The 24,449-nt window shown below is 57.3% G+C and overlaps 2 protein-coding genes and 1 pseudogene across 3 annotated transcripts; 2 read left to right on the forward strand and 1 right to left on the reverse strand.

The window, feature by feature from the left end:
- Positions 1 to 1,581: 1,581 nt before the first annotated feature.
- Positions 1,582 to 5,193, forward strand: LOC129394446 (ribosomal protein uL30-like; annotated as a pseudogene).
- Positions 5,194 to 5,359: 166 nt separating this feature from the next.
- FAM171A2 (family with sequence similarity 171 member A2) lies at positions 5,360 to 16,020 on the forward strand. The gene is made up of 8 exons (XM_034941707.3): positions 5,360 to 5,619; positions 9,074 to 9,301; positions 9,535 to 9,627; positions 12,645 to 12,803; positions 12,881 to 13,060; positions 13,159 to 13,275; positions 13,392 to 13,518; positions 14,042 to 16,020. The coding sequence occupies exons 1-8, from the start codon at positions 5,502 to 5,504 to the stop codon at positions 15,498 to 15,500; spliced, it is 2,481 nt and encodes an 826-aa protein (XP_034797598.1). The 5' UTR covers positions 5,360 to 5,501; the 3' UTR covers positions 15,501 to 16,020.
- Positions 16,021 to 16,132: 112 nt separating this feature from the next.
- Positions 16,133 to 24,126, reverse strand: GRN (granulin precursor). 2 transcript variants are annotated; one of them, XM_003805876.5, is made up of 13 exons: positions 23,891 to 24,126; positions 19,931 to 20,075; positions 19,682 to 19,807; positions 19,482 to 19,566; positions 18,893 to 19,005; positions 18,656 to 18,791; positions 18,433 to 18,542; positions 18,071 to 18,197; positions 17,774 to 17,871; positions 17,439 to 17,684; positions 16,986 to 17,219; positions 16,663 to 16,893; positions 16,133 to 16,573 (listed from the first exon to the last, which is right to left on the reverse strand). In XM_003805876.5, the coding sequence occupies exons 2-13, from the start codon at positions 20,066 to 20,068 to the stop codon at positions 16,436 to 16,438; spliced, it is 1,782 nt and encodes a 593-aa protein (XP_003805924.1). In that variant the 5' UTR covers positions 20,069 to 20,075; positions 23,891 to 24,126; the 3' UTR covers positions 16,133 to 16,435. The 2 variants fall into 2 exon arrangements, with proteins under 2 accessions (XP_003805924.1, XP_008974433.1); XM_008976185.4 differs by having other exon boundaries at positions 23,619 to 23,955.
- Between the last annotated feature and the right edge of the window lie 323 nt (positions 24,127 to 24,449).

The following is a 24,449-nucleotide window of genomic DNA, read 5'->3' on the forward strand; positions in this document are numbered from 1 at the left end:
AGCTGGCTTCACCCAGTGGATCCCGCACCGGGGCTGCAGGTGGAGCTACCTGCCAGTCCCGCACCGTGCGCCCGCACTCCTCAGCCCTTGGGTGGTTGATGGGACTGGGCGCCGTGGAGCAGGGGGCGCCGCTCATCCGGGAGGCTCGGGCCGCACAGGAGCCCATGGAGTGGGTGGGAGGCTCACGCATGGCGGGCTGCAGGTCCCGAGCCCTGCCCTGCAGGAAGGCAGCTAAGGCCCGGTGGTGGGCTGGCACTGCTGGGGGACCCAGTACGCCCTCTGCAGCCGCTGGCCCGGGTGCTAAGCCCCTCATTGCCCGGGGCCGGCAGGGCCGGCTGGCTGCTCCGAGTGCGGGGCCCGCCAAGCCCACGCCCACCCGGAACTCCCGCTGGCCCGCAAGCGGCGAGCGCAGCCCGGGTTCCCGCTTGGGCCTCTCCCTCCACACCTCCCTGCAAGCTAAGGGAGCTGGCTCCGGTCTTGGCCAGCCCAGAAAAGGGCTCCCACAGTGCAGCGGTGGGCTGAAGGGCTTCTCAAGTGCCGCCAAAGTGGGAGCCCAGGCAGAGGAGTCGCCGAGAGCGAGCGAGGGCTGTGAGGACTGCCAGCACGGTGTCACCTCTCACTACCACATGCCTGGCACTATTCCAGTGCTGAGATGCAGCAGTGAACAAAGCAACGTCCCTGCCCTCCTGGAACTTACATTCCAAAGGTAAAAAGTAAAGTAAACAAATAAATGTATGGTTAGTAGCAGTAAGTGCTGTGAGTGAAAATAACGGTGACGAGAGAGTGATAGATTGTATGTGGGTGGGCCGGGTACGGTGGCTCACACCTATAATCCCAGCATTTGGGAGGTTGAGACGGGCAGATCACCTCAGGTCAGGAGTTGGAGAACAACCTGGCCAACATGGAGAAACCCCGTCTCTACTAAAAATACAAAAATTAGCCAGGCACGTTGGTGGGCACCTGTAATCCCAGCTACTCAGGAGGCTGAGGCAGGAGAATCACTTGAACCCATGAGGCGGAGGCTGCAGTGAGCCAGGATCGTGCCACTGCACTCCAGCCTGGCAACAGAGCGACACTCCGTCTCAAAAAAAATATATATATATATATATATTATATATATATATTATATATATAGTGGATGTTTGGAGGGGTGCTACTAACATTTTAGGTAGGGTGGTCAGGGAAGGCCTCTTTGATGAGATAAGCAGGGAGATGAATGACTGAGCCATGCAGCTACATGAAGATAAAATGTTCTGGAAAGAAAGAGCAGCCAGTGAAAAGGCCCTGAGGTAGGAGCTGGCTTAGTGTGTTCAAAAAAAGCAAGGAGGCCCATGTGGCTGGAGGCAGGTGTGGGTGAGGGTTCAGGAGATGGGGGATGGGGGCAGGAACACCCCGTGGCCATGGGGAGGACTTTGTACTTGACGCCAAGTGTTGGGGGAAGCCATTGATGAACAATACAACAGCAAGAGCTGTTGGTATTTGATTCTACCCAAAGGTGTAAATAGTAAATTCTGAAGAGAATATTTTGACATCCATGCATGGCAAGTTTCGGAACAGGTTTCTATTTGGGTGACTGAATGCATTTAAGAAAAGATTAAGCCGTGATACTTGAATACCAGCCAAATTGCCTCCCCCTTCTGTCATTGCGATTGGATGGCTCCAGACAACTTATCTTGATCCAGCAAAGCATTTGGCATTTGTCCTTATAGACAAGACATAAATGTGAGCTGGATCCTAGGGACTCGGATTTAGACCTGAACAATTCTGATAAAGCTGAAGGAGATCTCTATGAAGCTCCATCCTGGCCCTGGGCTGCCTGGCATTGTTATGAGTCCCTTGAATGGAGGTAGAGGAAGCCATCTTCACCCTGCAGATGGCTGCTGGCTGGGAGGGAGCTCCAACACAATGGGTGACTGAAGCAGATTCAAAGCAGCCTTGACAGATTGTAAAGTTGGGTGGAAACCAACAAGATGAAATTCACCAGGGATGAGTGCTAAGTCTTGTGTTGAGGTTCCAAAAAACTGGTTACATAAGAATAGCACTGGGAAATCTGGTGAGATGGAAATTTCTGTTGAAAACAGAGAGAGGCTGGGCGCGGTGGCTCACACCTGTAATCCCAGCCCTTTGGGAGGCCAAGGCAGGTGGATCACGAGGTCAGGAGATCGAGACCGTCCTGACTAACATGGTGAAACCCCGTTTCTATTAAAAATACAAAAAAATTAGCCGGTCGTGGTGGCGGGCACCTGTAGTCCCAGCTACTCAGGAAGCTGAGGCAGGAGAATGGCGTGAACCCGGGAGGCGGAGGTTGCAGTGAGCCAAGATCGCAGCCACTGCACTCCAGCCTGGGTGACAGAGCAAGACTCCATCAAAAAAAGAAAGAGAGAGAGAGAGAGAAAAGAAGAGAGAGAGAGAAATGAAAAGAAGAAGGGAAGGAGGAAGGGAGAAAGAAAGAAGAGAGACAGATACACTGGCAGTTTTCATTCTGTCCACAAGCTTATAATGATGTCCCCTTAAATCAGAAGACCCAACCAGGAGGGTTGCTGTTCTCTGGGAAATGGGGTCCTTGCCTTAGGTATCCAGTCCCCTCTTGGCCACCATACAGTGAGAAAGAGAAGGTGACAAACCAGAGAGAACCAGGGAAGAGATACCAGTTAAGGATTTGGCCAGGTGGAAACTGATTGATGATGACAACCAGAAATATTGAACTGGAAGGAAAGAGAGCTTGGCTGGGACTAGGGCAAGCCAATAGCTGTCCTCAAATATGGGATTCAATGGCTGAGGACAAAGGAGAGACCCAGTTTATCATTCACAAAGCCAGAACCAAGACCACTGAGAATCACCAACTGGTGGAAGAGAAAGGCTGCTGCCAGCCCTGGAAACACTCCTTAGCCATTAGCACTGCCCAGCAATGGATCATATTACCTGGGCACAGGTGAGTCCCTACCTCACCCTGGGCCAACAGTAACAGCATTTATTACGCCCCTGCTCCTGTGAGGCTTGTGCTAGACTCTTTTTACATCATTATTTGGCGATTACATCTCATTTAGTCGTTACAGCACCCCTATGAGGTAGAGATTATGACAACTCCCATTTTAAAGGAAGACTGAAGACCAGAAGGCTGAATATCTTGCCAATGGCTTAATAAGAGACTTAGGGCTAGGCACGGTGGCTCACACCTGTAATCCCAGCAATTTGGGAGGCTGAGGCGGGTGGATCACCTCAGGTCACAAGTTCAAGACCAGCCTGGCCAACATGGTGAAACCCCATCTCTACTAAAAATACAAAAACTAGCCGGGCATGGTGATAGGCATCTGTAATTCCAGCTACTCAGGAGGCTGAGGCACAAGAATCTCTTGAACTCAAGAGGCAGAGGTTGCAGTGAGCCGAGATTGCATCATTGCACTCCAGCCTGGGCGACAGCAAAAGACTCTGTCTTAATGATCGGTAGCTGCAACACTAGAAAAATGGCGAGCAAGAGCAAAGAAAAATCCCTTTGGTTCTAGAAAATCTCCTGAAAAAAAGGCTTACCAAGCCCTCAAAGCCACCCAGGCAAAGCAGGCACTTTTGTCAAAGAAAGAGCAGAGGAAAGGAAAAGGGCTCAGGTTTAAGCAACTGGAATCATTCCTACATGATTCCTGATGGCAGAAATGTGACAAAGTGCATCTCAGACAACTAGAAGTGAAACATCATGCCTTGGAATTGCCAGATAAACATTCCTTGGCCTTTGTTGTACACATCGAAAGAATTGATGGCGTGAGTTTACTGGTGCAGAGAACCATTGTAAGACTTTGCCTAAAGAAAATTTTTAGTGGTGTCTTTGTAAAAGTCACCCCCCAGAACCTAAAAATGCTGCGTATGGTGGAACCTTATGTGACCTGGGGATTTCCAAATCTGAAGTCTGTCCAGGAACTCATTTTGAAACATGGACAAGCCAAGGTCAGGAATAAGGAATAAGACCATTCCTCTGACAGACAACACAGTGATTGAGAAGCACCTGGGGAAGTTTGGTGTCGTTTGCTTGGAAGACCTCAGTCATGAAATTGCCTTCCCAGGGAAGCATTTCTAGGAGTTCTCATGGTTGTTACGCCCTTTCTACCTCTCAGTGGCCCGTCATGCTACCAAAAATACAGTGGGCTTCCTCAAGGAGATGGGCACACCTGGCTATCAGGGTGAACGCATCAGTCAGCTCATCCGCCAGCTGAACTAGACCCAGGTGCCAAACTTTAGTAAATTTTTATTAATGAAGTGGAAGCATGGGTAGTAGAAGCATGTGTTTTTGTTTTTTTGGGAATTTTTATCGAGTATCTTCAGAGAAGATTATTTCCAGCTTTATCTTCAAAAACTGGAAAGGAAGGGTCAAAGAAAAGACAGAAGCTCACGCCTGTAATCCCAGCACTTTGGGAGGCCGAGGCGGGTAGATCACTTGAGATCAGGAGTTCGAGACCAGCCTGGCCAACATAGTGAAACGCTGTCTCTACTAAAAATACAAAAATTAGCCGGGCATGGTGGCGTGCACCTGTAGTCCCAGCTACTTGGGAGGCTGAGGCAGGAGAATCACTTGAACCCGGGAGGCAGAGGTTGCAGTGAGCCAAGATCACGCCACTGCACTCCAGCCTGGGCAACAGAGCAAGACTCTCTCTCAAAAAAAAAAAAAAAAAAAAAAAAAAGGAGAAGAAACAGTAGCTTATGTTCATGGCAAGCACCTCTAATCACAGTCCAGTTCCAAGGAAAAATTCCAGCGTTTTAGTTTAATGTTGGTAAGTGAGTAACTCTAGCATTTGTACAAGGCTCCCTAAGACTCCTGCACCAGTCGGCCAAGCCCAGGGACATAATTGAATTTGGAGATTCTTGGGGCCTTGTTTTGAAAAAGACTTGAAATAGGAAGAAAGGCCCAAAAATAAACGTTCACTTGTCTCTGAAAAAAAAAATCTGTCTCAAAAAAAAAAAAAGAGACTTAGGGGGGTCTAGGGGGTCTTCCCTGCTATCACCCCAGCACTGCCTAGGTGTTCTACCGGGAGAAGGGGGCCATCGAGCAGGGAGTTCTTACACTTTTCTGAGACTTTCATGACCGTACCCCTTGAGAGTGTTGTAGGCAATAGCCACTCCCCACCTACACACACACAAATTTCGCACCAAATTTTGGGGACTCTCGAAACCCAAGAACCCGGGTGATGGGACCCTAATCCCGACACTCTTTTGCAGCCCAGAGTCTGGGAGCGCAGAGCGGGGGGGCTGCGGGGTGGGCTGAAGGTGGGCAGTACTGGGGGGCGGCGGGCGGAGCGGGGCCGGGAGGGGGCGGTGCCGGAGGGCCAGCGGTGTGGCGCGCCGCCTGCAGGGGGCGCTTGCGGTGGCTCCGGTCGGAGACAATCGCGCTGAGCCGGCGCCTCAGCGGGAGCGGGAGCCGGAGCTGCGAGGCGCGGCGCAGAGCTGGGGCTGCGCGGGGCCGGGCGAGCGGGACCAGGCGGGAGCCATGGACCGCTAGGGCCCGGCCTAGCCCCGCGATGCCGCCGGCGAGTGGCCCCAGCGTCCTCGCGCGGCTGTTGCCGCTGCTGGGGCTGCTGCTCGGCAGCGCCTCCCGGGCTCCCGGCAAGTCGCCGCCGGAGCCCCCCAGCCCGCAGGGTGAGTCTCAGCCGGGAGGGGCCGCGATCGCGGGCCTGCGCCCCCTGATCAGGCTCCCGCCCGTCAGCCCCCTCTTTGCGGCGTTCGTGAATTGAGTGGTATTCTGTTCCCTGGATTCGGGTGGGGGGAGCTAAGCGATCTGGGGTCGGCGCTTCTGGGGGAAAGTGGAGGCGGGGAGAGGGAGGCCGTCCGGGGCGGGGGTCTTGGGGAGACACAATGGGTAGTGCGAGGGTCCCCAGGATCTGCGCCGCCGCCCTCTCCCTATTTGTTTTTCTCCCTCCTGGTCCGCGAGGCGCTGCTGCCTGAGCCATTGTCTACCGAAGACACCCGCCCAGGGGCGGGCTGGGGCGGGCGCCTGCTCCGCAGCCCCCTGCGGGTTCCTCGCTCCCGACCCCGGCTGGGTGGGGGCGCCGGCATCCGCTGCCACCCTAGGCCGGGACCGGAGGCTGGGAGCCTGGAGCTGGGTTTGAAGGGGGGAGGGGAGAAGGGGGAGTGGGTGAGGCTGTGGGCGGGATTGACTGCTCTAATGGGGTTCTTTGCCCTGGAGCCTGACAGCTCCCAGCCAGCCCCCCTGGTTTAGAATTTGGGGTGCACCAAATAAATGCTTGTGAGCCTATGATGGAGGACGAGCCGCAGTTGTGGGCCTCTAAGAAAAGGGGGTACATTGTGATTCCCAGCTGAGGGAGCATGGCAGGCTTGTGGTCATGGAGCCATGCTGAGCTAGCTGGCTGTGGGCAGTGCCGGCTGGGAGGGCAGGTGCCTGGGTCCCCCCCCCGTTCAGCAGGCCTCCTGGCATTCCTGTCCCCTGCCCGCCCCCATATCACCCCCTCCTCATCTCACATCTTCGCAGTGCAGGAGACCCTTCCCAGCGACTCACCGGGCGCAGGTGGGTGTGTGAGGTGGGGGTGGGGCCGGCTCCTGCAGCAGGAAAGGGTGGGGGAGCAAGACCCTGACAACACATCCCACAGGCAGGCCTGGACGCTTGGGGGCCTCCGCCCACTCCAGTCCTGAGTCCACCTCCCGGGTCCTGCTCTCCCTCTCCTGCCTGTGGGCCCCATCCCTGCCTGAAGCAGTATTCACTCCTCACCCCCCACACTAAGGAGCTGGCAGGAAAAGCAGAGTGGGGGGGTCTGGATGAGGGAAGTGGGGTCCGGATGAAGGGAGGGGGTCGGATTTCCTCCTGGACTGAGGCAGGCCTAGAGCCGGGAGAGGTGGATACTATATGGAATGTCAGGCTTCGAGGTAGGGTTCACCCTCTGCCTCAGTCTCCCCCAGCTCTCTCGGGGAGGAGATGAGGCTTTTCTTAGTAGGAAGAAGCCCTAGTTTCTTAGGACGCCCCTCCCCTCAAGTCCCTGCACCTCAGGGGAAGGGGCCCAGGGAATTGGCTGGAATAGAGCCAGGATTGGGGGTTCTCTGGGGCAGCTGGCAGGGAGCCCAAGTTGAGGGAAAGGGGGAAGGGAATCTGCTAGGCACCTGCCCCCTCCCTTCTCCCCCACCCGCAAGGTTGGCACAGATCCTTACCAGCCCACCCCAGTTTTGTTTCCCCAGCCCCCTCCCTCTTCTGAAACTCTGACTCTTGAACCCAAGGCATTCCCTCAAATGACCATATCTCAGACTCGGGGTCCCTCTCCCCAGCTGCTCTATCCAGCTGTTCCTAAGCCCGGGATGGAGGTGGGAGTAGCCAGGACCTTCTAGCTTCTCCGAATTCCTAATGGGTGTTGGCAGGGGGATGGATGAGGACCTTGCGCACGTCCTCCTAGGCTCTACCCTCCCCCGACCCCATGCCACTTAACCTCTCTGAGCCATAATTTGTTCATTTGTAAGACATGGAAGGATAGTGCCTACATCATCAAATTGAAGTAAGAATTAAATCACATCAAATGTGCAAAAAAACAGTAGAGGGGTGCCAGCTTCCTGGAGGAGCAGAGAGCGAGAGTGAGTGGAGTGTGCACCCACCCTGCAGGGTTGGGCTCTGGCCTGGGAGGGGAGGTGGGCTCAGGGGAACAGCTGGATGGGATGCCTAGGGCAGGCGTGGCACTGGCTCCGGATTGGGAGCCTGAGCTAAGACACCTGTCACTGCTGAGTGTCAGGCTCCACTCTAAGGCCTTCCCTCTCCTCGAAGTCTCCACAGCACCCTGACCTCCCCAGGCCCTGCTGCTCTCAGCTCCAGACTCTTCCTTCCATACCTAACCCCCACTAGATTTGCATCCAGCACTCAGCCCACTTCCCACCTGTCTCCTGGGCCCCCCACTGAGGTGTCCATACATGCATGACACACCTTGTTAGCAGGAAGGTAGGGGCAAAGTGTGTTCTTGAGGGAGGGGCTGTGCTTATGGGAAGGGGTGCCCTGGATCAGAGAGACTGCCTGGAGAATCCATGGGAACAACTCAAGGCTTGGTTCCTTCACATCACGCCATCTGAGGGCAGGACGCCTGCCTGATGGCCTGGCCAGATTCTCCACGAGCTGTGGGCAGAGGCATCCCTGGAAAGCAAAAGACTTGGGCTTCCCTCCCCAGCCCCCTCCACAATAGTTCTCTTGGGCCTGGGTTGCTCCCCACTAGATCTCCTTCCCCTTACCAGGGCCCCAGCTCCCTGCCTGATCTCCTGGGAGGAATGAGGGCGTTGCCATGGTGACTGACTGTAGCTGACCAGCTGGGAGGGGGCAGGCGGTTCATGTGAGGGGGAGGAGGCAGGAGTAATTTGTTTGGGCATGGGGTTGGGGTGAGTCCCTAAATCTGAAGGGAAACAGGCTTGTGCAAAGGATTCTGGGAAAAGGATGAATGATGGGAATGACCAGTTTCCTAGTGTCCCCTGTCAATTTTTTCCCAAGACCCCAAACTCTGCCCTAGCCTCCATCCTCCCTTTCAAACTGCTGAATCTTGACCCTTCTCCTCTCCGGACCCAGCTTTACTTAGCCTTTCTCAGCCCTCCTGTCCTTCTCCTCTCCCCAGGCCCGGGGTTAAGAATGTCGCTTCTAGAGGCAGACTGCCAGGTCTGGATCCCAGATCTCCACTTAGCTGTAGTCCAAGTATCTAAACTCTCTAAGCCTCAGTTTCCTTATCTGTAAAATGGACTAAGAGCATATATTATCAAATCCAATACACCACTGACTGTAAGATGCACCATGATTTCAGGTACCAGTAAGAAAGGAAGAAATGCTGCCAGTTATAACGATGGCATCATCAATCATAGGCATAGCCTGAGTTTAGAATTGTGAAAATGTGACACAGCGCATGTGTTAGACGATGAAATACAGGAATAGTCCCACCTCCTGCATGGGCTGATAGGAGGTTTCAGTGAGTGCTCTGTGAATGCTGGGTCTTAAATCATGCCTCCTCTAGCCTCAGCCCAAAAGACTCTCCCAAACACAGCTCCTTCCTCTGATCTTGGGGCTCCCCCCAGTTCTCTTTCCCCCTCCCTCGTCCTCACTCCCTTCGCCCCATCTTGCCCACAGAGATCCTGATCAAGGTGCAGGTGTATGTGAGCGGGGAGCTGGTGCCCCTGGCCCGGGCCTCAGTGGATGTGTTTGGGAACCGGACTCTGCTGGCAGCTGGCACCACAGACTCAGAGGGTGTGGCCACCCTGCCCCTCAGTTATCGCTTGGGCACCTGGGTGCTGGTCACTGCTGCCCGCCCTGGCTTCCTCACCAACTCTGTGCCCTGGCGTGTTGACAAGCTGCCCTGTGAGTGCAGGGGCAGGTGGAGGGGGGGGACAGCAGCTGACCCTCCATCAGCCCCTTCCCAAAATAGTCTCCTTGGGGGTGGAGGGGGAGGCTTTCCAGCAGCTGCTGCCTGGGCTGGGGTACACAGAGGGGGCTGAGGGAGGGTGAAGCCTCTGGGACTCAGATGGAGGGGGTGCCTGGCTGGGGGGTAGGGGGTGGGTTTTCCTGGAGCTGACCGGCCATCCCTCCCGCAGTGTATGCGTCTGTCAGCCTCTACCTGCTCCCTGAGCGGCCGGCCACGCTCATCCTCTATGAGGACCTGGTGCACATTCTCCTAGGCTCTCCCGGTAAGGCTCCCCCTCACCCACGCCAACTCTTCTTCCTTCCCCTGACCTAGGTGTAGAGACCTCCACTGTCCTATATTAGCTGGGTGTCCTTGGGCAAGTCACTTCACCTCTCTGAGCCATAATTTGCTCATTTATAAGACGTGGAAGGTTAGTGCCTACATCATCAAATTGGAGTAAGAAATCACAAAGTGAAAAAACACAGTACAGAAGGTGTTCAATAAATGTTTACAGTTATCGGGGCTTCTCGTGGTTTCTATTCTCCATCTATTCCTACCTTCCCTGCCACCTTTATCTTCAATGGGTCTACACAGATTTGTTGTGCACCTGCTGGATGCGCAGGTGCATAGGAAGTGCAAGGCCCAGAGCAAGCCTGCAGCTCCTGGTCTACCCCCAGGCTTTTGGTCTCGCTCAGCTAGTACTTACTTCAACTCCTAGGCTGTGCCAGGCATTGTGGCTGGTGCTGGGAACCATGGTGAGGAAGAAGACCCGCTCTTTGCCTTTGGACGTTCACAGACAAGTAGGAAGACAGATCATTGCAAGCCCTGAAATAGTTCCAGAGCAGGCAGGGCAGTGGAGTGGAGGGCAGCTGCTTTCAGTGCTGAGACGGCCCTAACCTGCGAGGGGACCTGGCTGGGTGAGAGCTTGTCGAACGGAGCAGTCAGCCCTCGACTCAGGAGTGAAAGGGAAGCAGAGGCATCTCCACTGGAGAGGAAGGCCAGGGGAAGACATCAGGTGGAGGGTAGTAGAGGACAGTGAGGGTTTGGGGGCTCCATTCCACTTAGAGGGCCATGGTGGGTTTCGGAGTTTGAGGAACCCCATCCCAGTTTGTAGTCTCAGCTTGAGCCCTTGTCATGGAGCTAGTTTTTGTTGTTGTTGTTCTTGGTTTTTTTTTTTTTTTGAGATGGAGTCTTGCTCTGTTGCCCAGGCTGAAGTGGTATAACCTCGGCTCACTGCAACCTTTGCTTTCTGGGTTCAAGGGATTCTCCTGCCTTAGTCTCCTGAGTAGCTGGGATTACAGGCACCCATCACCACGCCAGACTAATTTTTGTATTTTTAGTAGAGACGGTTTTGCCATGTTGGCCAGGCTAGTCTCGAACTCCTGACCTCAGGTGATCCACCTGCCTCTGCCTCTCAAAGTGCTGGGATTACAGGCGTGAGTCACTTCACCCGGCCTCACCAAGCTGCTCTTGTTTGCTCACCTTCGTCACTCTGATCCCAAGCTTCTAAGTGCCCCTGCAGGTTTCTAAAATACCAGTGGACCCTTTGTGGCCCCCTAGCTTGAAGCCCCTGCATGGCGCCTACTGCTTTCAGTACCAAGCCCAGGTGCCATCTCAGAGCTGACTGCACCCTCCAGAGCCCGGGCCGCCCTCTGCCCCACGCCTCTGGGCCTTTCTCATGCCAGGCCTCCTGGATGTCCTTTCCCTCTTTCTTTCCTGGCTGAGTCTTCCACATCCTCCAAGACTCCACAGGGCCTCCCCTGAGCTGAGTGAGACCAGCTCCCCTAGTCCTCTGCATCCCTCTATTTGGATAGCAAGGCAGGAGGAATGGCATGGCAGAGGATGGGCCTGGAGCCCGATGGCCTGGGCTTCTATCCGGGCTCGAGGATTGTGACCTCGTGCAAGTTACTGAACCCCTGTGCCTCCATTTCTGCACCTCTAAAATGAGGTTGATAATAAAGACACCTAGCTCAGGGGCTATTTTCCTAATTGCAGGGGTTAATATAGGTAACCTGCTTAGAACAGTGCCCAGCATAGCTTAAAGATTAATAAATGTTAGCTGTGACCATATTGTATTGGAATTGTTTGTATGTCTGTCCCCTCCACCCCAACACACACACACACACACACACACACACACACACACACACACACACACGACCTAAACTGTCTAATGCAGTAGCCACTAGCTACATATTAAATTGAAGTAAATTAAATTAAAAATTCATTAATTTTTTTTTTTGAGATGGATTCTCACTCTGTTGCCCAGGCTGGAGTACAATGGCATGATCTTGGCTCACTGCAACCTCTGCTGCCTGGGTTCAAGCGATTCTCCTGCCTCAGCCTCCTGAGTAGCTGGGATTACAGGCGCCTGCCACCGCACCTGGCTAATTTTTGTAGTTTTAGTAGAGACGGGGTTTCACCATCTTGGCCAGGCTGGTCTTGAACTCCTGACCTCATGATCCACCTGCCTTGGAATCCCAAAGTGCTGGGATTACAGGCGTGAGTCACTGCGCTCGGCCTTTTTTTTTTTTTTCTTTTGAGATGGAGTTTCGCTCTTGATGCCCAGACAGGAGTGCAATGGCACAATCTCAGCTCACCGCAACCTCCCCCTCCCAGTTTCAAGCGATTCTCCTGCCTCAGCCTCACGAGCAGCTGGGATTACAGGCATGCACCACCACGCCCAGCTAATTTTGTATTTTTAAGAGAGTCAGGGTTTCTCCATGTTGGTCAGGCTGGTCTCCAACTCCTGACCTCAGGTGATCCACCCACCTTGGCTTCCCAAAGTGCTGGGATTACAGGCATGAGACACTGCACCCACCTAGAAAAAAATCATTACATTTTTAAAAATTAAAAATCCAGTTCCTCAGTCACACTAGCCACATTTCAAATGCTTAACAGCCACGTGTGTCCAGTGGGTACCATAATGGGCAGCACACCTAGAAAACATTCCCATCACAGCAGATGTTCATCTTTGGGCCCCCAATGTCTAACCTGGTGCCTGCCACATAGTAGACAATACTGTTTAAGGATCTGGATCGCAACATTTTATAGGTTCTATACGGAAACTTTCTACTAAAGCAAGTAAATTGCTGAGGGTCACACAGAGATTTCAGGTCCATGTCCCTTCCAGGTTAACATTCCATGACTGCCCAGCTTTCTCCCCAAGGCATCACCCTCCCTGGCCTTCCAAAGTGGCCTGACCTCATGTCCCCTTTTTCCTTAGATAATGGGTTTCTGCTCTGGTCCCTGGGGATCCCTGTCCGTGGTCAGGCCACTGCAGCCCCTCTTTCCCTCCAGGTGCCCGCTCCCAGCCCTTGGTGCAGTTCCAGCGCCGGGCTGCCCGCCTGCCTGTCAGCTCCACCTACAGCCAGCTCTGGGCGTCACTCACGCCTGCCAGCACCCAGCAGGAAATGCGGGCTTTCCCTGCCTTCCTGGGCACTGAGGCCTCCAGCTCAGGTAGGCTGGGTGCCCAGCATGGATGGGGTCTCCCCAGGCTCAGGATCAGCCCTCAGCTCTGTACCCTCTTCCCTCAGGCAATGGCTCCTGGCTGGAGCTGATGCCCCTGACTGCTGTGAGCGTGCACCTGCTGACAGGTAATGGGACAGAGGTGCCGCTCTCAGGCCCCATTCACCTGTCCCTGCCCATGCCCTCCGAGACTCGTGCCCTCACCGTGGGCACCAGCATTCCAGCCTGGAGATTTGACCCCAAGAGTGGTAAGTGCCTCAGGGGGCTGCAGGTGCTTGAGTTGAGAGAAGAAAGTGGGACTTGAGTGGGAGCGACTCAAGTGTGACAAAACCCCTGCCTCTCCCAGGGCTGTGGGTGCGCAATGGCACTGGTGTAATCCGGAAGGAAGGCCGGCAGCTCTACTGGACCTTCGTCTCCCCCCAGCTGGGGTACTGGGTGGCCGCCATGGCCTCCCCCACGGCTGGTAAGAGTAGTGGGGCAGTGGGCGTAGAGGCCGCGGAGGAGGGGAGCTGGGAGAGCAGACTTCTGAAAGGCAGGAAGGGTGTCTACACCTGAACGCTAAGCCCTCGCCTGGCACAGGGCTGGTCACCATCACGTCGGGCATTCAGGACATCGGCACCTACCACACCATCTTCTTGCTCACCATCCTGGCAGCCCTGGCCCTGCTGGTGCTTATCCTGCTGTGTCTGCTCATCTACTACTGTCGGTGAGCACCGGGCTTCCCTCACCCTCCCCTGCACTTGTACCAGGCCCTGGGGCCCCAAAGATGCATAAAATCCACTTCTGGTCCTCAAGGGGCAGACAGGAAAAGACTTCCTGCAAACATGCTAAGACCTGAAGGGCTGGTGCTGGTGGTTGAAGACAGCGGGGAGGTGGGAGGGGAGGCAGGGCTTAAGGACTTGCAGTCCGGCCCCTCCAGAGAGATCTGCCACTGCCCCTACCAGCCCAGCTCTCTCTCCCAGAGGACTCCAGGCCGGAAACACCCATAGACAGCTTAGATGCTCATCCCTGGTTCTCGCAGCACATCCTACATGCAGAGGAGTGCAGAGTTGACCCTGAGGGGACCGCCAAACGGACACGGCGGCTCCCTGCCATCTTTCCTTAGCGCCCCAGGCATTCTCCCCACCTCTTCCACTATATTCGTCTCTTGTCTTGCATCTAAGGGGGTTCGGGGCCTACTGTGGCCCTCACCCTTTCCTGAGCGGCCCCTTCTGCTCCCTCCCTTCCAGGAGGCGCTGCCTGAAGCCGAGGCAACAGCACCGCAAGCTGCAGCTCTCGGGGCCCTCTGACGGTAACAAACGAGACCAGGCCACCTCGATGTCCCAGCTCCACCTCATCTGTGGGGGACCCCTGGAACCCGCCCCGTCGGGGGACCCCGAGGCTCCGCCTCCAGGCCCCCTCCACTCGGCCTTCTCCAGCTCCCGGGACTTGGCCTCCTCCCGGGATGACTTCTTCCGCACCAAGCCGCGCTCTGCCAGCCGCCCGGCCGCCGAGCCTTCGGGTGCCCGCGGGGGCGAGAGCGCCGGGCTCAAGGGCGCTCGCTCGGCCGAGGGCCCCGGCGGGCTGGAGCCCGGCCTAGAGGAGTACCGGCGCGGGCCCTCGGGGGCTGCGGCCTTCCTGCACGAGCCGCCCTCGCCGCCGCCGCCCTTCGACCACTACCTGGGCCACAAGGGGGCGGCCGAGGGCAAGACCCCCGACTTCCTGCTGTCACAGTCGGTGGACCAGCTGGCGCGACCGCCGTCGCTGGGCCAGGCGGGGCAGCTCATCTTCTGCGGCTCCATCGACCACCTCAAGGACAACGTCTACCGCAACGTCATGCCCACCCTGGTGATCCCCGCGCACTACGTGCGCCTCGGCGGCGAGGCGGGCGCCGCCGGCGTGGGCGACGAGCCGGCCCCGCCGGAGGGCACGGCACCCGGCCCGGCGCGCGCTTTTCCCCAGCCCGACCCCCAGCGCCCGCAGATGCAGGGCCACTCGGGCCCGGGGGGCGAGGGCGGCGGGGGCGGCGGCGAGGGCTGGGGGGCCGGGCGCGCGGCGCCCGTCAGTGGCTCAGTCACCATCCCTGTGCTATTCAACGAGTCCACCATGGCGCAGCTCAACGGGGAGCTGCAGGCCCTGACCGAGAAGAAGCTGCTGGAACTGGGCGTGAAGCCGCACCCGCGCGCCTGGTTCGTGTCCCTCGACGGGCGCTCCAACTCGCAAGTGCGCCACTCTTACATCGACCTGCAGGCGGGCGGCGGGGCACGCAGCACCGACGCCAGCCTGGACTCGGGCGTAGATGTCCACGAGGCGCGGCCCGCGCGCCGCCGGCCCGCGAGGGAGGAGCGGGAGCGCGCCCCGCCTGCCGCGCCGCCGCCGCCGCCCGCGCCCCCGCGCCTGGCGCTCAGCGAGGACACGGAGCCCAGCAGCAGCGAGAGCCGCACGGGCCTCTGCTCTCCGGAGGACAACTCGCTGACGCCGCTGCTGGACGAGGTGGCGGCGCCCGAGGGCCGGGCGGCCACGGTACCCCGGGGGCGGGGCCGCAGCCGCGGGGACAGCTCCCGCAGCAGCGCCAGCGAGCTGCGGCGCGACTCGCTCACCAGCCCGGAGGACGAGCTGGGGGCGGAGGTGGGCGACGAGGCGGGAGACAAGAAGAGCCCGTGGCAGCGGCGGGAGGAGCGGCCGCTGATGGTGTTCAACGTCAAGTAGCGCCCGCGCAGGGCCTGGCACCGCCCCTCCCGCGCGGGCCCGCACCCAGGGTGCGCGCCCCGGGGGCCTGCGGGGGCCCTCGCGCGTAGCTCCCAGCCCCAGGCCGGAGAGGGGCCCAGGGGCCTTGGAGCTGTTCCGTGGTTGGTGCTGGGTCGTGTCTTGCAAGGGACCCTGTGTCTGCCTCCAAGCCGGGGAGGAGGGGGGGGGTCCAGACCCCCACGGGGAGGTGCCGGGGAGGAGGGCTGGGGGGAAGCAGTGCCTGTGTAGACGTGGCTGTACATAGAAAGCTCTATTGTGGGAAAGCAGGAGGGGTGACCCAGCCTCAGCTGCTAGTGTGAGGGCTGGGAAGGGAGGGGGCGTTCTTTGTGGACCCCTGGGAGGGGAGGGGGTGCTGCTTGCTGACTAGCCCATCTCTGGGCTACGATGTCACAGGGCTGGTGGCTGGGACAGCTCTGGGGACTAGGGGGTAATGTGATACAGCCGATGTGGGCAGCAGCAAATATAAAACTGGTGAGGTTAAGGCTGTGTATGTCTTTCTGTGGGGTAGGGGAGGGGAGTGTTGGCAGTGGACGTGAACCCCTGTTCTGGGGCCCTGGGGAGGGCAGGCAGGGCGGCAAATCAGACACTGTTAAGAAAGTGTACAAACTTTATTGAAACGCACACGCGCACACACACAAACACCCCTGTGGATAGGGAAAAGCACCTGGCCACAGGGTCCACAGAAACGGGGAGGGGATGGCAGCTTGTAATGTGGCTTTGCCACAACCCCCTTCTGACAGGGAAGGCCTTAGATTGAGGCCCCACCTCCCATGGTGATGGGGAGCTCAGAATGGGGTCCAGGGAGAATTTGGTTAGGGAGAGGTGCTAGGGAGGCCTGAGCAGAGGGCACCCTCCGAGTGGGGTCCCGAGGGCTGCAGAGTCTTCAGTACTGTCCCTCACAGCAGCTGTCTCAAGGCTGGGTCCCTCAAAGGGGCGTCCCAGCGCAGGGCCTCCCTGCGCAAACACTTGGTACCCCTGGCTGCGCAGCGGAAGCCAGCAGGACAGCAGTGGCGCCGATCAGCACAACAGACGCCCTGGATGGTCAGAGGGGGGCGAGAGGGTTGGACGAGGTGGGACCTGGTCCCTGGCCATACCCAGCCCCAGGATGGGGGTTGGCACTGACCTGGCGGTAGGGACAGCAGGCCCAGCCCTGTCGGTTGTCTCGGCAGCAGGTCTGGTTATCATGGCAGAAGTGTCCTTCCCCACACTCCACGTCCTTCACACCCACGTGAGGGCTACGGGCCAGGAAGGTGGCAGGCTGGGCAGAGACCACTTCCTTCTCGCAGGATCGAGCCTTCACGTTGCAGGTGTAGCCAGCCGGGCAGCAGTGCTGGCGATCCTCGCAGCACACAGCCTGGCGGGGAAGGGAGCACAGAATGGCATTATGTTCCTGTCCCCTCACTGGGCTTAGCTCCCCTATCCAGGGGCAGGCAGGGAGGCACTCACATGGGGCAACTGGCAGCAGGCCCAGCTCCCACCCAGGCTCGGGCAGCAGGTCTGCCCCACCGGGCAGCTGGTGTGCTGGTCACAGCCGATGTCTCTGGGGTGGGATAAGGAAGCCCGGCGGGCAGGCATCTTCTCCAGTCCAGCCACGATCTCGCTTCCCCGCTGACACTGCCCCTCAGCTACACACGTGTAGCCCTGGGGGCAGCAGTGCTGGTGGTCCGAGCAGCAGACAGCCTGGGGGGTGGGCAGGAAAGGGCATTGTAGGTAGCCACTATGTGGGGCGCAGTGCCGAGCCCCTACCTACTCCAGCCCGCCTCTCCTGCTTACAGCACCTCCAGCTGGGGACGAATCTGACAGAGCTGGGTATCACCTATGGGCTATGCGGAGGGCAGAAAGCAATAGGAGCTTGGCCACCCACCTGCCCAGGCCAAGATGCTGTCCCGTCCCATATACCTCTGGGATTGGACAGCAGCCCCACTCCCCAGACATGAGTTGGCAGCAGGTATCGGAGGAGGGACAGCTGCTGACATTATCACAGGGGACATCTCTCTTCAAGGCTTGTGGGTCTGGCAGGCTGAGGTGAGCTGGGGCCTTCTCCATCCAGGGCACCTGGTGGGGCCCCTGTTCACAGGTACCCTTCTGCGTGTCACACGTAAACCCCGCGGGACAGCAGTGTATGTGGTCCTCACAGCACACAGCCTAGGGCAGATGGAGAAGGGCAGGTGGGCACTGGGGCCCAGCTGCCTGCCACACTGTGCTCAGCCCACCCACCCGCCACCCCTGGGTACCTGGGTAAAAGGGCAGCAGCCCCAGGCCCCTGACTGTAGACGGCAGCAGGTATAGCCATCTGGGCAGCTCACCTCCATGTCACATTTCACATCCCCCACTGTGAGGGAGGCAGAGAGGACAGGTCAGAAGTGGCACTGGGGACCCTCAGGGGTATCAACCCTTGGCCGGCTCCACAGCTGGAACCAGGTGTTGAAGATGGAGGGTACCGCTTACACCACCTTGCAGTGATCCTAAGGCCAGGCCTAAAAGGGAGGAAAGGGGGCCCCACCCCTGTATCTGCGCCCTGCCTCTGGTACCTGTGTGCGCAGGCAGCTTAGTGAGGAGGTCCGTGGTAGCGTTCTCCTTGGAGAGGCACTTACTCTGGACCAGGTCACACACAGTGTCTTGGGGGCAGCAGTGCAGGTGATCGGAGCAGCAGGTGGCCTGAGTGGGGACGGGGTGGGTCTTTGTCACTTCCAGGCTCAGTAGCACACAGGGAGCAGCCAGGCTGATGGTTGGCACTGCCCCAATCCCCCACTAGGGGGTGGCATGAACCCTGCATCAGCCAGGCTCCCAGCAAGCAGCCAGCCAGCCCCATGCCACAGAGCCCCTGTAAGGTGCATGTCAGGGCCAGGTGGCTGGGGGCACACAGCCAAGCTGGCTCCAGCCCCTCACTCACGTTGGGCATTGGGCAGCAGCCATACTTCCCACTGGGCAGCTCACAGCAGGTAGAACCATCAGGGCACTGGGACCGTGCGTCCGGACACATGACCGAGCTGGACAAGGCCACTGGAAGAGGAGCAAACGTGAGGGGCAGCCAGGATGGAGGGAACTTTTTCCTACACTTGGAGTCAATGAGGCCCCGCCCCAGCCCCTGGCCTGATGCTCTCCCACCTCCTCACCTGCCCTGTTAGTCCTCTGGGCAGGGAGCTTCTTTGCCAGGGGGTGGGTGCCCGTGGGTGTGATGCAGCGGGTGTGAACCAGGTCGCAGAAGGCACCGTGTGGACAGCAGTGCACCCTGTCTTCACAGCAGGAAGCCTGAGAAAAAATGGTCCTGACTCCGTCTTCACCCCCTGCCCCTGGCCCCCAACTCTGCCCCCACTTCCCTCCATATACCCCCATCTCCCCCAGATTTGTACCTGGGGCATGGGGCAGCACCCCCAGGAGCCATCGACCATAACACAGCACGTGGAGAAGTCCGGGCATTCGAACTGACTATCAGGGCACTGGATGGCACCCACGGAGTTGTTACCTGTGGACAAGATGACCCAGGATACTACCAGCCCACTCAGGGAAGGTGACTCCCCCATCACACAAGGAGCTGGTGGCACCAGGGCCTGCAAGCCCAGCTACTGGGGTTTGAGGGTGACACTAAGGCTCAGTGATCTCCTAGGCAGGCCTAACTCACCCTCCTCACAATCCAGTCCCTCCCTCAGCAAGATGGCATGGGGAAGGGGCACCCACTGACCATGGGTTGGTATTAGACCGGCCCAGCTCGACCTCTCCCCACCCCCACAATGCCTGGACCTGGAGTCTTGCACTTTCTCCTGCACCCTCCTATCCCCAGTGCTGCCCCTCTGTCCACAGCAGGGCTGTTGCTTAGTACAGATGCCACATGAATGAGGGCACAAGGGCAGGAATCAGGGCTGCCCCCGCCAGCTGGGCTCCTGGGTTCCAGACTCCACATGCTGCCCATCTGCCTGCCCTGCACCCACACCCCGGCTGCACCTGATCTTTGGAAGCAGGATCGCCCGTCTGCACTGCAGTGGAAGCCCCGTGGGCAGCAGTGATGGCCATCCCCGCATGCCACGGCCTGTGGAACACAGAGAAGCCTGCATTGGCAGGGCCCTTTTATCTGCAGGTGGTAGAGTGCAGGAAAAGCATAAATGCAGACCTAAGCCCCTCCATTGGGCTGATGGCACGCTCACCTCTGGGAAGGGGCAGCAACTGGAAGTCCCTGAGACGGTAAAGATGCAGGAGTGGCCGGCAGAGCAGTGGGCATCAACCTGGCAGGGGCCACCCAGATGCCTGCTCAGTGTTGTGGGCCATTTGTCCTGGAAAGACAGGGGAAATGATAAACCACAGACTTGTGCCTGGCGTCCTCCTCTGGCCAATCCAAGATGACCCTTTGGGAAAACCCAGGCTGCCAGCTCTTGCCTAGGCTGAGGGGCACTCACCAGAAGGGGACTGCAGCAGCTGTAGCTGGCTCCTCCGGGGTCCAGGCAGCAGGCCACAGGGCAGAACTGACCATCTGGGCACCGCGTTCCAGCCACCAGCCCTGCTGTTAAGGCCACCCAGCTCACCAGGGTCCACATGGTCTGCCTGCAAAGTACCAAGGAACGTCTGGCAACTGCTTAAGTCCACGCCACCCTTGATTCTAGGGTCACTCAGTACCCTAGCCCCAGGCCAAGGTCCTGGCCCAGGACTGCCTGAGCCTTCTCAACACCTCCCTGTCCAGCAGGCAGAAATCTGCAGGGGCTGAGAGTCAGCTTCCTACAGCGCCCCGTGTGTGACACTTGCCCCAGCACGTGCGGACCTGTAAGCATGAATGCTGACATGCGTATATGTGTGGGTCTGAGTCCCCAGCACATGGCCTAACGCCTGGGCCTCACTGGGCAGGCTTATGAGAGTCAGGAAGACATGATTTTTGTGGGTCTGATCTGTGCAGATGTGGGCCACCTCTGGGGTGAGGGGAAGGCATCAGTAGCCATGGGAGAGGACAGGGCTAGGGTACAGGGAGGGAGTCCCCCCAGGAAAAGCCAGGGTTCCCCTCCAGATGCCTCCTTGCCTGACACTATGTTCATACCTGCACCCTGCTAAGGCCTTGCGGGAAGCGGCCACATGATGACATGGGAAACCACAGGGGTGAGAAAGTTGTGAAAAAGGAAATATGGTGGCCAGTGGAGTCTGGGCTGCCTTCCCCAGAGGTCACCATCTGCCCATGAATGTCCCCTCCTCACCCAGGGAAGGGGACACAGAAGCTGGGTCAGCCTTTGAGACACCTGTGTTCTGAGGGTCCCCCACACCACCAGGGCCCTCTGAGATTCCTCAAGCATGCTAAACCCTGCCCTTGCCTCTCCATCTATTCTGGAAGTGAAACTCAGCCACATGTGGAGAGAGACCACGTGTGCCCACTGGGCTGCCCATCTGAGTCACCAGGAGGAACTGAGCCTTGAGTCTCTGTGGGGAGCAGCCTCTCACTTCCTAAACAACTCTTCTCCCAGGCTCAGCTAGCCCAGCTAGTTCAGTGGGGTGGCCAGAGAGGTAACTCATAATGAAGAAGCAAAAACAGTAATGTCTGTTGAGCCTCTTGGGAGCCAGTTACAAGACTCTCCATTATTTTATTTCTTGGCAACAACCATCCAAAGTAGTAATTAATACCTTTACTTTTATTTTATTTTTAGAGATGAGGTATTACCATGTTGCCCAGGCTGGACTCAGACTCCTGGGATCAAGCAATCCTCCAACCTTGGCCTCCTACTAAGTAGCTGGGACTGTGGGAGTGTGCCACCACGTCTACTCACCACTTTTTTTTTTTTTTTGAGACAGTCTTGCTCTGTTGCCCATGCTAGAGTTCAGTGGCACGATCTCAGCTCACTGCAACCTCTGCCTCCCAAGTTCAAGCAAGTAGCTGGGACTACAGGCGCTCGCCACCACGCCTGGCTAATTTTTGTATTTTTAGCAGAGAGGGGGTTTCACCATATTGGTCAGGCTGGTCTTGAACTCCTGACCTCAGCTGATCCACCCGCCTCAGCCTCCCTAAGTGCTGGGATTACAGGCTTGAACCACCACACCCGGCCACACCTTTACTTTTAAAGGAGGAAACTGAAGCTTAGAGATGTTAAGTACAGTCAGCCCTCCATATCCAACCAGGGATCAAAATATATTGGGCGCGGTGGCTAACGCCTGTAATCCCAGCACTTTGGGAGGCCCAGGTGGGCGGATCCCAAGGTCAGGCGTTCAAGACCAGCCTGACCAACGTGGTAAAACCCCATCTCTATTAAAAATACAAAAATTAGCCATGCGTGGTAGCGCACACCTGCAATCCCAGCTACTCAAGAGGCTGAGGCAGGAGAATCGCTTGAGCCCGGGAGGTGGAGGTTGCAGTGAGCAGAGATCGCGCCACCATACTCCAGCCTGGGTGACAGAGTGAGACTGAGATTCTGTCTCAAAAAACAAAACAAAACAAAACCCCTGAAAATTTACATCGTTGCTGAGGTATACAATGTAGTTAGGCTTAGGATGGGTGCATCTATACTGAACATCTACAGATTGTTCTTTCTTATTATTCCCTAAACAATTCAGGATCACAACTATTTACATGGCATTTCTTTTTCTTTTTCTCTTTTTTTTTGAGATGGAGTCTTGCTCTGTCACCCAGGCTGTAGTACAGTGGCACGATCTCAGCTTACTGCGAACTCCGCCTCCCAGGTTCAAGCAATTCTCCTGCCTCAGCCTCCCAAGTAGGTGGGATTATAGGTGTGCGCTGCCACACCTGGCTAATTTTTGTATTTTTAGTAGAGATGGGGGTTTCACCATGTTGGTCAGGCTGGTCTCAAACTCCAGACCTCAGGTGATCCACCTGCCACGGCCTCCCAAAGTGGTGGGATTACAGGCATGAGCCACCACGCCCAGCCGACATGTCATTTCCATTGTATTAGGTATAAGTAATCTAGAAATGATTTAAAGTATGTATAGGTTATATGCAAATATTACACCATTTTATATCAGGGGCTTGAGCACCCACAGATTTTGGGGTCCTGGAACCAGTTCCATGAAGATACCAAGGGACACCTATAACATGTCACACATCAGGTCATGGTGACGTCAGGCTTTGATGGCCCCAGAGCGTATTGGACCTGGGTTCATATCACTAGTGGCACGATGGGCAGTGCCTGGGAATGGTGCAACAGGTACAACAGAAACAGGGTACAGGGACTGCCTGGAAATCGCACTTGGGTCCTAATCCTAGAATTGCCAACTGTGAGGGCCTGAGAAGTTGCTCTCTGTCTGTGCCTCAGTTACCCCACGAGTCTAGGTGTGGATACCACTGCGGGGGGAGGGGCAGGAAATCTCACCCACCCAGTCACTCACATCCTCTCTGCTCCACCTGGCTTTCCTCAAGTGCCCCTCCCCTAACTCAGCATCCCCAAGAGGCCACCTCCTGGACAGATAAGGATGAAGTTCACTGGTCCTGGACAGTGGACCCTCTCCTCAGCCCCACAGCTCCCAGGCAAAGCACCTGCAGCTGGCACCGCCTGCTTCCTGGGTGTTCTCAGCAGGCTGTCCGCTGCCATGGCTTGCGGGGAAGGGGAGTCTGTCTGCACAGGAGTGTTCGGCTCCCTGGTGAGTTACCTGTGCATGTGGCCCCTCCTGTTTACCCTCAATTGAGGGAGTATAGTGTATGCTTCTACTGAATACACGCACACGCATACAGAAACAGGGATGAGGAGGCGAGTCGCAGTCTCTCATGCCACCCTACACCGCCAAAACAGCCAGAGGGGACAACAGCCTCTTCAAGACCCTAGCTCCGTTATCTTCCACTAGGTGGCACCCCCCAACTCCGAGTGCCAAGGGGAGAGGAAATTCCCAAAAGGGGAGCCAACCTAGCTGCAAATGAGCAGGAAAAAGTGGCTGGGAGAGGCGGAAGCTAGCTCGTCCCACCCGCAACAAGAGGAAGTAAGGAGGAGCCAGACCAGGTTCAGTCACCACTCCCAAGTCCCTACTACCTTCGAGAAGCCAAGGTCTCAGGTCTCGTTCCCAGGCCCTCGGAGCTCCCAGCCCAGGGTCGCGCGCCCCTCCGGCTCCAGGCCGCCGCGGGAACCACCCACCACCACCAGGAGAGGGGAAGAAGCCAGCACCTACCGACAGGGGTGGAGCTGGGTCAAGAATGGTGTGGTCCCTGCTTTGGGGGAATGCTGGGGAGGTAGAAAGCCCCTTCTAACGGGGCGTCACTGCAATTACTGCTTCCTCTTTCCTATAAAACTCCCCCTAGTGTATCAGAACCCCCAAGGAGTTTCAGTAAGCGGTTCTTCTGTTGTCTCCGGCTGAGACTCCAGGGGAACCTCAAGCTCACATGGCCCTGGCCGGGCCCCTGGGCAGGAGCAGGCGAGAGGTCTGCGCGGCCGCTCTCCTACCTGCGTCCGACTCCGCGGTCCTTGGGCAGCAGCAACCGGGTAGCGCTCAGACTACAGACCCCAGCGCGATGACCCGCCTACCTCAGTTTCCATTGGCCAGGGATCAGGGCTACCCGCTCCCATTGGCTACTTATCAATATAGAGGTGGGGCCAGCCTGGAATGCTGTGTTTCTTTTCTACTCAAATCACTCTCCTCCCTGCTTCCTCTCGCCCCACACCCCATTTCTAGGGATCATGTGATTGGAGAATCATGTGACGTCGGGACAGCCTCAGCAGGGCAGCTGGTGCTCGTCGCCTTCCTTAACCCATCCTGCAGGCGCCTGGGGGAGTTTGCTAGAGATGATAGCGCGTGTCTGGGGCATTGACAGTGCGAGGGAGTGTTATGAATTGGGAATATTTGTGCTCCCCTTTCTATCATTTTGTTTGTTTGTTTGTTCTGAGACGGAGTCTCACTCTGTCGCCAGGCTGGAGTGCAGTGGCACGATCTCGGCTCACTGCAACCTCTGCCTCCCGGGTTCAAGCGATTCTCCTGCCTCAGCCTCCCGAGTAGCTGGGACTA

This window comes from Pan paniscus, chromosome 19 (genome assembly GCF_029289425.2).
Source record: "Pan paniscus chromosome 19, NHGRI_mPanPan1-v2.0_pri, whole genome shotgun sequence".
In the NCBI taxonomy this organism is placed as follows: Eukaryota; Metazoa; Chordata; class Mammalia; order Primates; family Hominidae; genus Pan; species Pan paniscus.